Genomic DNA, 12,950 nt, shown 5'->3' with positions numbered 1-12,950 from the left:
TATCATTTATACATTTACCAAAGCGATAAATAAATGTTTTAGATTTATTTTAGTTAAAAAATATATTAATAAATTATTCTATGAGATGCGAGTGAAAAGCTGAAAATATCAAACTAGAAGACGGATTTGTATTAAGCATAGATTTATAGCACAAGACCTTACACTTTTTCTCTAATTATTAAAGAAAAATGTTACCTATATTCATCAGACCAATTACAGTAGACGTGACTATACAATAGTGTTATTTTTAAGGATGATGTAAGACCGGTTCCTATTAAATTAAACTTTGTAAATAATTATTGTGAAATAAGTAGATGGTAATTACGTTAAAGATTATGAAATAATCGATATAACCTCACTCTCACTGCGCAAATGAAAATTTTGATAATATTTCAGTGAAAAATTACAAGTTTGGCGCATTTCTAAACTTATCCGTTGTTTAATCGGTGAGTGTGAATGTTTGCATAATTTAAAAATTGTTTGTATTTTTTACCGCCAGTTTTTATCCATCCAACACGTGTTTTTTTTTTTCAAATTATAATAAGTGCCACAATAATGTCGAACAAAATGCTGATAATAGGGATCAGTGGTGTAACTTGCGGGGGCAAAACCACATTGGCCAACGAACTAAATCAGTTACTTCCCAAAAGCAAATTAATTTCACAGGATGATTATTTTCTTGATGTTGATGATCCACGCCACATATGGATATCCGAATTAAACCATATCAATTTTGATATCCTATCAAGCCTTGATATGGAAAAAATGGACCATGATATCCATGAGATGATAAGGAACAAAAAACGTCTTGAAAGTAGTAACACCAAAACTAACGGGTTAAAAAAAATCAGAAGCTCTGAAGAATTGAAGAATACTACAATAGAAAAAATAAACCGTACGGGTTTGGAGGTTTTAATCCTGGAAGGATTTTCAATATTTAATTACAAACCGTTGCGAGAATTGTTTCACTTGAAATATTTTTTTACTCTCCCTAAAGACGAATGCTTCACCAGACGCGAACAACGGGTTTATGAGCCTCCAGATTGTCCTGGGTATTTTGAACTGTGCGCCTGGCCCGAACACATAAAACAGAAGGAAGAGGTGGAGAACGAAGTTGAAGGAGTGCGATATTTCGATGGACGCTCAAACAACGCCTTAGAAGAAGTACTTTGTGATATTGACAGTATTTTTTAATTTATAAAATTGTGATTGCGACATTCCTGGTAGAAATATACTGATGTAGCAAGTATATCAGTATTTTATTGTAAATAACCTCAGTACAATGTAAATCTCGAATTGTTACTTAAACACAAATAAATAATGTACACGTTTCTGAGAAATGGTATTAAACTACAAAAACACACAGTGTTTATAATGTTATAATTTCGATTACAAGTTAATGAGCTGATCTTTCCGTTTCTTCATGAAAAAGCTTGAATAATTCAAGTGTACAAAATGAAAATTGATAACACTGAGCAACTGAAAATTTTACATCGCGTATGTACTTTTGCTAGGCTGTTCTTCGTCTTGCACACCGCTTGACTTTTTCACGTAAACGGGATTCACTTGGATATCTTCGTCCATAGCAAGTATTTGCTTGTCAAGTTCCATACAAATAGCTAATTGAGCTTCTAGACTTTTCAGCACGTCTGCACCTCCGTATTTCTCAGGCTCGTCTCTAAACACAACCATTCCGTCTTTTTGGTTTATCGTAGCGTAAATTTGCTGATCCTCAATCTGAAAATGTTTCATCAGAATTTTTTAACAAATGGAAGGACGTACCATGTGCAAAATGTAACGCTCAGCATCTGAAGGACCAGGCAATCCAACTCGGCTTGCCACATCTGATAAACTTAACGTTAAGAAGGTTTTCGTCAGCCTTTGAATGTTTTTCTTGTAAAGCACTGAGGATACCTGTTTTACAAGACCTAAATTGTGATCCCTGGTGAATGCCTTGAAACATAAAATTATCAAAATGATGCATGATTTTTTAATTGACTACCTCTCTGTGTTTATTAATTACAGCATTCAAATCCGCTGTGTTGTTTGAAGTGAAAGAATTTGCTAAATCATTGTAAGGCTGAGATAATGGTTTGATAAACCGAGTAACCACTTGTGAAGCATATTTAGGCACTGGTTGTATCTAAAACTTGATTTAAATAACGTTTCTACACAAGACAAGACTCACTTTTCCGTGTAATAAAAGTGAAACTATAATGTATTTCTTGTATGCCTCGAGCATAATATGAGAAACGGCGTGCGCTGGGGTTGTTATAGCTACCTCAAAGAAATACAAAGCACGATCCAAATTTCTCACAGCTAAATAAATCATTCCGCCATAGTAATAATACAATAAAAAATATTTTGCTTCAAATTGGGCCCCATTAGGATTATGAACAATCTGGAAAAAGCGATCTTGTACAAGTTTTTGGGTAGGTTAGTGTTACCTCTTGGCAAATTCCAGTAATATCAGTATCTAAAATTTCTAAAGCAGGCTTAAAGCATTTTGCCAATAAGCACAACTGGCACAGATCAGCATGAATTGATGTTAGTTGAGAATCAAAGAACCTCAACTTCGAAATAGCCTTTCTTAACAGGAGAATCCCTTTCATCGGTTGTTTCTGCTCAACTAGATAATTTGTTAGAGAGTGACATAAATCAGCAACTGAAACTTTAAGATTAAAAAACTGGGGATATTTTTCACCTATCAGTACAAGTATCGGGAGCTAATCTGATCTGCTCTCCGTTACAGCCATGGATAAACTCTTGGACTTGTGCAAACCGATTGTCTGGAGTATTTGCGGGGACTGTTGAATTAAATTTAGCGCATAATACTACTAAGTAGCCGAGTGAATGTTGTTGCAAATCAAGCGTTTCAAGCACGTTGTCCAAGTGTTGAGTGTTTTTAAGGAGGATATCCGAAGATTTACTTAAATATTCACAAAGAACTTTATAGTTTCCTGGAAACATAACCTCAATTAGACAACTTACATTTTAATTTGCACTATTCGGGTACAAACCATGAGAAGAAAGTGTCCTAACAGTCGTTACAAACTGTTCTAAAACGGATGCCATTTCATTCAGATGATGGAAAATTACGTTTTACAGAATAAATTATTACTATTTTTATACTCGAATCTGAAATTGACAACCGGTGCGATGACAGTTTTCGAAGGAAGGTGTGCCAACCTGAAATTGACGATTATTATTGTGAGATTGGTACGAGTGCTACTTGTGTAAAATTTTAGAGGTTAATTTAACCTGTCAAAACGTGAGTTTAACATGTGTATCGTGGTGAAATAATTATTAAAACTGTAATAATGGCAGAGATTTATGATTTGGTTAAAAAGTTTCATCTTCACGCGAAGACCCATAAAACTAAGGAGGCTGACACAGAAGATTGGGTTAGTTTGGTCTTACAGGAGAAATACTGGGACGATATTCTCGTGTTGTATTCGAATAATGCGCTAATAAAGGACTTTTTTAATTCAAAAAGTGATGAAGAAAGGGAGAAATACCTCAATTTTGGTATTGCATGTTTTACTTATTTCGTCCAAAGCAACTTTACGGGACCTACAATTCCGAAATCGATTGACGAATTTCTGGCACAAGACAAATTCAAATCTTTTGATTTTGCCAGTCGTTTGGCTATGAACGGAGAAGATATCAACGTTAACACAAAAAACCCCGCACTTTTAGCAGTTTCAGAATTCATATTTGATTGCTGTATTGTTAACACTTTGGTTAACTTGTGGTGGTGTTGTCGAGCTTTAATGATACATCAAGACGTTTTAGACGAGTTAAGCCCCTCACTGTTGTCCAATGCTGACCGGCTTCACAAATTGCTCCAAGAGCAACCTTTAAAAGGTGTGTTTCGTCAGTTGTTTTAGTTCCACTTGTAATTGTACTAAATTTTAGGTGTAGTAAAAGCCGAACTTAGTACAGAATTGGCCCAAATGTATCTCAAATTCCGTCACATCACAAAAGCTCAAGATCATATCACAACAGCTTGCGATGTGTTAGGATTGGAGTTTGATTTTGTTGGTAAATTAGGCAAAAGAACAAAATATCAAACCGATGAATTGGCACAACTAACAGTAAAAGTCACACTAACTGATCATGAAGAAATGAAACGGCCCGAGATTGACGATATCACTATACCTCAAAACTTCAGTCTCAATGACGATGTTAGATTGGACCAAGTGAGGTTTTCAGAAGAGTCTGATTCCACAAAACTGCCCAATGCTGAACAAAAACTAATTCTAACGATCATCCGAAAGAAATTAATTTCTAGTCCTTCTGATGAGTTGCAAACCGAAGAAATTTTGCCATTTATAGAAATGATTTTAAATCAGAAAAACACGTACACAGTTCGTGTAATGGCATTATTGTTGCGCTGCAAATTAGAATCTAATAACAAAAGAACCATTGAAAGGTGCTTGAAACAGTGCGAGGACATTATCAATAATTTTAAAAAGGAGAATCCCCCAGCGAGTAATAGAGTTGGAGATGTTTTTGGAACCTCGATGTTACCAATTTGGAAAGTTCAAGCAGAGTATGCTGACATATTATTGAATTTTGGATTGGTAAAAAACAGTTTGGATGTTTATTTAAATATACAGTTATGGGAGGAAGTTATTATTTGTTACAACATTCTGAAAATGAGAGAAAAGGCAGCAGAAGTTATTAGACAACAGCTTGAAGTAAAGCCAACAGTGAAGTTAATGTGCCTTTTAGGTATGTTTTCAGTCAATTCGTTTTTATTTAATTGTATTTGCTTAACTCAAAAGTGTTTTCTAATTTCCTTTAAGGTGATGCAACTGACGACATCACATGCTACGAAACAGCCTGGGAGATGTCGAAGAAACGCAGCCATCGGGCACAAAGACACTGGGGGCGTTTCTTATTCGCACGTAAAAAATACGAAGAATGCATCCCACACTTTGAGAAATCCCTCAGCATAAACCCCCTCCAAGCCAACATTTGGCTAGGTTTAGGTTTCGCAGCCTTGCAAGTAGAAAACTGGCAAACGGCAGCAACGGCTTACCGCCGCTACACCACTCTGGAACCTGACGGTTTTGAGGCTTGGAATAACCTAGCCCAGGCTTACATCAAACTAGGAAACAATCGCAGTGCGCACCAAGCCATCCTGGAAGCCCTGAAGTGCAATTTCGATAATTGGAAAGTATGGGAAAACTTGCTTTTAGTCAGTTGTGATATTTCGAATTATTCGGATATAATCCGAGCGTACCATCGAATAATCGACTTGAAAGAAAAATACTTAAACGTCGAAGCTTTAAACATTCTTGTATACAGTGTTTGTAACGACGCCACCGATTGTGAGGGAAATTCCGCGAGAAAGTTATTGCAAAAAATCCGTGAATTGTTGGGGAGAGTTGCGGGGTTGTATCCCAACAGTGGGCCTGTGTGGGAATTGTATGCTAGTTTAGCGCCAGTGTTGTTACTTAGGGCCCAACGGCTGCAACGGGCTTATAGGGGATACACGCAAGGGTCTTGGGATAAAGATCCGAAAACATGCTTATATGTCCTAAATGTGTGCAGAAAATTGGGCGATGTCGTACTTGAAGAAGAAATAGATCCAGCTAATACTATTATTAATTCAGTCAAATTAAATCTAAATGCGGCTATAGCAGCGATCAAAAAGCAAAATTGGGAAGAAACTAAAGAATTTCTGGAGGAAGTGTCAAATCAGTTGGAACAAATTGTAGAGAAAATGAAGAAGGCGAAAGTAGCTGTTAAAATTGACGAACTCGTTGATGATTCTGACAATAGCACTTAACTTTTTCACGTACTGAATAAAATTTTATGTTAAACTTGATTTTTTATTGTAATTGTAATGTGATCCTTTGTTTTTGTTGGGTTAACAAAAAAAGAGAAATATATGATACCATTTATTAAAACATTTCGTATGTACAATCACAAATAACCACATGAGCGCTTTCGTAAGTCTTTCAGCGTTGTATCCACATGCAATTAAGTCAAACAAAACAATCTAAAACAAAAAAAAAATAGTTCAGAACGTTACTGAGACAAAATACTAACGTAAAGTTACTTTTTCCTTCAGACAAATAGATATTAATCAACACACATTCATAGCGTATATTATAAGCATCATGGAAAATTAAACACGCGTGAAATTCTTGCTAAATACATGAACTGGTGTTTTTCAGTAAACAAAAATTCTAGTTTTAGTTACTAAACAAATGAGATGAGTAATAAAAAATGACCACGTCCACATTCTATAAAGCGTGAACTTCGTAACAAACTAAGAAAAATCAAATTTTTACGTGACAAAACAAGACTGAAGAAGTACAAGTCAACAATATTTACCCTAGATCAATTTTTGTAACGTTCCAGAAGACCTCAACCTAAAAGGAAAAAAAACACAAATTAACAAAACAATTGAACATTAGTGGTTTAAATTGAATAATAGAAATTTCAGTGAGGGCAAGAACGAATCAATGTGCATTCATAATAGCGTATATATTGGATCATCACAACAAAGGTGAATATGCATTTCACAAAAACGTAATGAACTTTACTCACCTCAAATCAGGATCCTCCTTTAGAGTCACTTCTTTACAACCACCAATCTAGGACCTAAAAATAAAGACTGTTAAGTATCATAATAAACTCTCTTTAAACTTCATTTAATTTTAATAATATATTTAATTCAGTTAATGTTTTTTTCCCCAGGTTTTTGTAAGACAGGGATAACTAATGATCATCATACACAAGTAATTTATTAATGAAATAACTAAATTGTAATTCTAAAACACCTACCCATGTTGTTTTAAGACGACAAAACTTCTAGCCTCGTCCTAATCCCCCACCTGAAAACAGTATAAACAGCTTTTAAAAAGCAGCAAAAACACGGATGATGCATTAAAATGCAGTAATTGAATCAGTGAAAAAAAATGCAGCCATTGTTTATAATCACAATGATCAGACGGTAATTATTATCATCAGGTTCTTTTTCTAGTTTTGTAAAAAAAGTAATGTAAGTTACCATGAAAAGTGGCATCTACACCATTTTGTCGTAAATACTGAGTAGCTCCTTGGGACGTCAGACTAAAACACAAACCATTTCTTTAAAATCTTACAAATCATAATTAGTAAAAACAAATAAAAACGTTATTTCAGAACGTAAGTAATCACAGTCGTTCAGATTGACTAGGGCGTACGAATTGATTCATCATGTTGAAAAAATTAAACGTAATAAAAAAATAAATACAAACAGTCAAAATGTACTCACCATTCTGCAATAGGTGTGCCATAGTTTCACCTTTGGGATAGGAAGATCTATAAATTAAAAAAAAAAAATTGCAGTACAAATATACAACCAGAGTTAAAAAACAATTTATTTTAAATGCTTCAGATACAATTTATCAACAAGATAATTCTGCCATATGCTTGTCTACTGTAAAAATCATCAGTTGTGAATAAAACTCATTCAATGAGAAGTTCTTAAAACAAAATCACGTGCTTTAACAGAATTCGTTCTTTGATTTAAAACCCCTTTAAGCTATTTCACATTAAAATTTTCAGCTTTTAAAGTAAATTAAATTTACAATTTCTTGTAGTTTCATGCGAACTGTCCTGTATCAATTGGCAACATCTACTTTCAATAAACTATATACAATTTCTTTCATACCTTTGCACCTTCCGAGCTTCCAAAACACATTTACATGCTCCCTTGTTGTCTACTTCTCCAAATACCAAAATATGCCTCTCAAGGCACCCAATTTGCAGGGGTTATACTCGTAGAACCGCTCTTTAACCATTGTTCTTCGAAAGCACTGGTAGACAAAAAAAACAGAAATTATTGCAAATAGAGAATTGTTACAACAAAGAAGATGTTTTTTATTCTCAGCAAATAATGTTATATTGGAATCACAATATTCTCATACGAACGAGACTAACAATCATCATATTTATAACCACGTGTTTAGCTATCGCTTCTGCGTTAGAACAAAAATTCCCAATAATGAAATGAAACCCAATTGTATCTTTACAAATCGTACTTTACATGTTATGTCTATAAAAAAATAAGCAAAAAAAAAAAACCTTTTGAACAAAAAAATAAGAAAACGAACAAAACCAACCTTCTCCTTCGGCGACTCCAACGAAAAAGAATGGTTGGCAAATGGCGACTTCCGACTTAAAATTCCACAACCAATCAGAAAAAACATCGTGACGCAAGCGCATTCTACTCAATTTAATAAATATAGTAAAACCTTGTTTCAGTGGAAATTTTGCTCGAATTAATGAAATTATATTAATGCAGTTAATTAATTAACTGGAGATAAATTGAGATTTGGTGTAGTGGTGTGTAAATTTAAGATTTTATGGTCAGTACTGCAGATTTTTTGAACTCATGATAATAGTATAACACTGTATTAAAAGTTGCCTACCCCAATCACATATTTTATTTATTATTATTTATATTACTATTATTATTTATATTACTATTATTATTTATATTACTATTATTATTTATATTACTATTATTATTTAGATTACTATTATTATTTATATTACTATTTGTTCGATTTAAGTATACGAAGGTGCTTCCTAAACTTAAATCAAAAATTCAAGGGATGATTCCTTAGATTTGTTTTATATACAAGGTGAGTCACGAGGAATAATGAGCCTGACCAAATTCTTAATGCAACCACCATTACCTTGCGCAAGTTATTTTGCGACAACTGTAATGTTGGTTGCATCGAAAATTTGGTCAGGCTCATTATTCCTCGTGAATCACCCTGTATAGTTATTAAGACAACAAAATTTTATAGACAGTTTAAAAATCGAGGACGCAATTTAATAGACAGAGATTTTTAAGCTTTAAATCTTTTGTCGTCTTCAACCCTAATATTGGATCAGAAATTTTATTAAATTCAGAAATTGTTATTGTCAGAATTGACAAAATGCCAAGATAAAGTGTGTTTTATGTACTTATACAGGGTGATTTACGTGGAATAATGGGCCTAACCAAATTCTCGATGCAACCACCATTACACTTTCATAAGTTGCTTTGCAACAACTTTTGAAAAATTATAATTTGAATCCACGATGCCTATTATTATAATCAATCATGGTCATTGTCATTTTTGACAAACGCTACAAATTTATTAACTGAGCAAAATGTCTAATACCCAATGATATCCCGAAAGAAAGAGCATCTTCTGACACGATCAGGGTTAGTTTTGAGAAAATTGGGTTCCTGTTAAGTTATCAAAGCGGATGGTATGTACTACCGGATCAAGCTTCCGTAATTCGTATTTTAGTATACCCATTATTGTGATGGTATTTCAATTACTTCTGTTTTTCAAAATTTTAATGTCAAATGACCTATGAGAGTGTAATGTTGGTTGCATTGCGAATTTAGTCAGGCTCATTATTCCTCGTGAATCAACCTGTATATGTGATTGACGACGTATTTTATAAAAGAGCAAACATTAACGGCAATAGAAGCGGTAAGTTTAAATGTTGCATAGAGACAAGATAAGAGTGGAAAAAAGAATATTTTGTAATTATAAATGTTTTATTTGATTTTCATTTTTGTTTTATTTTAATTTTATTTTCAATATTACAGTAAAATCTATCTAATCTTGTCTTGATATCTGTCTGGCGTGAATGCAAAAAATAACCATTTTTGTCAATTAAAACGTTGACTTTTTTATCTTTGACATTATTATAAATTCGTAGTTTTCACTTGTAAATTGCCTTCATTTATTATTCAGATTGAAATGCATAAAATCCATAAAGTTTGCGTGACTACAAAGTCTTCTAAAGACTCTAGATAAATAAATTTAAGAAACCTCTAACTTCAATCTAGGTCGAAGCAGTTACATTTCTACTGCAAAAGGATTTCGTTGATATATTGATCAGATTTGATAAAATCGCAAAAATATGTAGGGTTTTTGTTTATTTTCATTATAATCTATGACTGTGTTCTACATCTTTGATCTTTCTATAATATTTTTACACTTTTTAAATACACTGAAATCGATACTTACTTATATTAAAAGCTTAATAATATTAAATTATTAAATTTTCTTTAAAAAAAGTCATGTGCTAAATTTAAAAAAAAAAAGTAAAAAACTCGTCGCTACCTAGCTCGTATCAAAAACTGAACGCCAACTTTGGTCCTTATTGACGCTATTACTTTTTTAAGAAAAAGGCATATTTTTGAAAGTGATTTAAAAAGCTATTTCTGTTTTTACCAACCGTAATAAATTTATACCAACGCAATAGAAAGTCTCTTTTAAAAACTTTCCCTATTTTTTTTTTTTTGTTTTACTGTATTGAGCACATTTTATTTTATACAAAAGGGATTTTATATTTTTATTGATATTGTTTTTTTAATTATTATTATTTTTAAAATTTTTGCTGTTGGCTTTAGATGGGTAATAAATAAACTCTAAATATTTGACTCACAACTAGGGCCTATTCTGTAAACATAAAAACATTTTTAAAGGGTGTTTAAAATTTTAAATCACATTTAATATTTCGATGTTATTCTGTATGTATCTTTCCTGTTAAAATTTTAAATATCCCCTTTATTTTTCACCTTTAAATGCTTAATTTTTAAAGGGTACTTTGTGGGTAGCATTAAAAATAATAAAGGAAACAAACGTCAGTCGTCAGTGTAGAAAAATGCAAATCAGTGGTAGGAGTGCTAAACAACTATTTGGTTTATTTATTTGTTTTTATCAAATAGTCTTTGTTGTGTCAGGTTGGTGTTTTTGAATTATGGTAATATAATCGTCACCAGCGCTAATTAAAAAACAAAATATCRATTAAAAAATCGATTAAGGGTTTYTAATGAACCAATTATTGCATTAATACAACTTAGAATTTGAWATTGTCCTGCTTCGCTGAGTTTAAGATTGGCGGTTGTAATTTTTGGGAATGCAGTGCTACCAATTCACATTCGCGCACGATTTATTTTAGACTTTTTTTTTGTAAATTCTTTTTATTGTAAAAATTACAAATTGACACACCTCACTTCACTTATTTTATTATTATTATTTGACCCGGCAAAAGAAGAAGAAACCATTTGCCAGATAATTATTTTCATTTTCTGACAAATAATTTCCACAACTTTTACACTCCACTGACCCGGCGGTTTATATATGCAGACAGGCAAGATTCACCACTACGAGTATTATTGTTGATAAATTGTTTGAAATAAGATTAATGTAAAAAAAACAATCTAGCGTCACTGCAGATCTTCCGCCTCGCAACTTAATGAATTATTATTAATTAAGTTATTTTTATTGATGTTATTAAAATAAATTTTGTTGATATTGAGACATTTTCTAACAATATTACAAGTTTTTAAAATTAATACATTTTATCTAAAACACAATTAATTCATATTAATAGTTCAATAACACTAAATAATAACAATAATACTAAATGTAATATTAAGCACTCGAAAATACACAACACGCATTCACTGGTCATTGAAGTTCCTGAAACAAAACAAAAATTAACCATATATTCTGGAAACAAATTAAATTCGTACAATACTTGGTTTTCTTCCTGTCAATGTTTCTTTAATACGTAAAAAATCCAAAGTAAATTTGAACTCGCCTTCTACAAATTTTGAAATTAAATTTGACAAATAATACTTTTTATCTAAAACACAATTAATTCTTTATCATAATTTAGTAAATACTTACTGTTGCAAACAAAAATCACAAATTCTCACACTTCACTTTGCAATAAACAAAAAAAAAATTAAAAAAATTAAATGCACTAACCTTTATGGCATCTTCTTCTGCTACCCTTTGTAGCAATTTGCCTCTTCTTCTTACACGGACCTACTGAAAATAAAGAAACACAAAATCAGTTTAAYGTGTTATTAAATTAGTTGAAAATATTAAATACAATTTAATAAGTAAAATTTTTCTAAAAAATTAAAAGCTATTGTTGACTTACCCTTTAATCCGGACCCATGAAGCACGATTCCCTTCTCCATTTCCCCCATTGGCACTCACTAGAAACTCGAAATTTTAAAATCGCGCACTACTAAATGTCTATTAAGCACTTGAAAAAACAACAGGAACTCACTTATTTTATTATTATTAGTTGRCCCGGCAAAAGAAGAAGAAACCATTTAGCAGATAATTATTTGAAGACTTAATTTTCTGACAAATAATTTCCACAACTTTTACACTCCACTGACCCGGCGGTTTAGACATGCAGTCAGGCAAGATTCATCATAACGGATATATTGCTGATAAGTTGTTTGAAAAGAGATTAATATAAAAAAACAATCTAGCGTAACTGCAGATCTTCCGCCTCGCAACTTAATGAATTATAATTAATTAAGTTATTATTATTGATGGTTTTAAAATAAATTTTGTTGATATTGAGACATTTTCTAACAATATTACAAGTTTTTAAAAAGTTTGTCTTTTGAATCGCAATAAATAAATTTGAATATAATTTTAAATTTCAAAATTTACTTTTAAATTGTGTGGTACATAACAGTCTTGTTTTCTACAAATTATAAAAAACGGATTTGAGAAATAACACATTTTATCTAAAATAAAATTAATTCATATTCATAATTTAATAAATACTTACTGATGCAGTCAAAAATCATTTTCACACTTCACTTTGCAATAAACAAAAAAATAAAAAAATAAAATGCACTGACCTTATACGGCATCATCTTCTGCTACCATTTGTAGCGATTCCCCTCATCTTCATAGAACGGACTTACTAAAATAAAAAAAAATTCAAAATTAGTTCAATTTGTTTTTAAATTAATTGAAAATTTTTAATACAATTTAATAAGTGTAATTTCTCTACCTTACCGAGTTTCGCACACTTCACTTTGCAATAAACAAAACAAAAATAAATAAAATGCTCTGACCTTATATGGCATCATCTTCTGCTACCATTTGTAG

At 31.9% G+C, this 12,950-nt stretch overlaps 3 protein-coding genes and 1 long non-coding RNA gene across 5 annotated transcripts; 2 read left to right on the top strand and 2 right to left on the bottom strand.

Annotated features, from left to right (window-relative positions):
- Positions 1-28: 28 nt before the first annotated feature.
- Positions 29-1,249, top strand: LOC123014286 (nicotinamide riboside kinase 1). Of its 2 annotated transcripts, XM_044413320.1 has the most exons (3): positions 29-258; positions 315-446; positions 500-1,249. In XM_044413320.1, exon 3 carries the CDS (start codon positions 556-558, stop codon positions 1,192-1,194), a length of 639 nt encoding a protein of 212 aa, XP_044269255.1. In that variant the 5' UTR covers positions 29-258; positions 315-446; positions 500-555; the 3' UTR covers positions 1,195-1,249. The 2 variants fall into 2 exon arrangements, with proteins under 2 accessions (XP_044269255.1, XP_044269254.1); XM_044413319.1 differs by having other exon boundaries at positions 29-446.
- LOC123014285 (COP9 signalosome complex subunit 3) lies at positions 1,241-3,171 on the bottom strand. The gene is made up of 7 exons (XM_044413318.1): positions 3,021-3,171; positions 2,715-2,960; positions 2,448-2,665; positions 2,189-2,401; positions 2,003-2,143; positions 1,783-1,953; positions 1,241-1,737 (listed from the first exon to the last, which is right to left on the bottom strand). The coding sequence occupies exons 1-7, from the start codon at positions 3,073-3,075 to the stop codon at positions 1,489-1,491; spliced, it is 1,293 nt and encodes a 430-aa protein (XP_044269253.1). The 5' UTR covers positions 3,076-3,171; the 3' UTR covers positions 1,241-1,488.
- Positions 3,172-3,217: 46 nt separating this feature from the next.
- On the top strand, positions 3,218-5,834 carry LOC123014284 (tetratricopeptide repeat protein 27). The gene is made up of 3 exons (XM_044413317.1): positions 3,218-3,867; positions 3,919-4,737; positions 4,812-5,834. The coding sequence occupies exons 1-3, from the start codon at positions 3,321-3,323 to the stop codon at positions 5,798-5,800; spliced, it is 2,355 nt and encodes a 784-aa protein (XP_044269252.1). The 5' UTR covers positions 3,218-3,320; the 3' UTR covers positions 5,801-5,834.
- A 65-nt stretch (positions 5,835-5,899) lies between these two features.
- LOC123014287 lies at positions 5,900-8,188 on the bottom strand. The gene is made up of 8 exons (XR_006413312.1): positions 8,127-8,188; positions 7,676-7,820; positions 7,277-7,323; positions 7,031-7,092; positions 6,805-6,854; positions 6,568-6,621; positions 6,352-6,389; positions 5,900-6,013 (listed from the first exon to the last, which is right to left on the bottom strand). It is a non-coding gene; the product is annotated as an uncharacterized LOC123014287 (long non-coding RNA).
- Between the last annotated feature and the right edge of the window lie 4,762 nt (positions 8,189-12,950).

This window comes from Tribolium madens, unplaced genomic scaffold (assembly GCF_015345945.1).
Source record: "Tribolium madens isolate multiple individuals breed KSU strain unplaced genomic scaffold, Tmad_KSU_1.1 Scaffold_97;HRSCAF=244;Tcas5.2_LG3a, whole genome shotgun sequence".
Lineage (NCBI taxonomy): Eukaryota > Metazoa > Arthropoda > Insecta > Coleoptera > Tenebrionidae > Tribolium > Tribolium madens.
The sequence above is the reverse complement of the archived record's forward strand: the minus strand, read 5'-3'. Positions and strand labels throughout refer to the sequence as shown.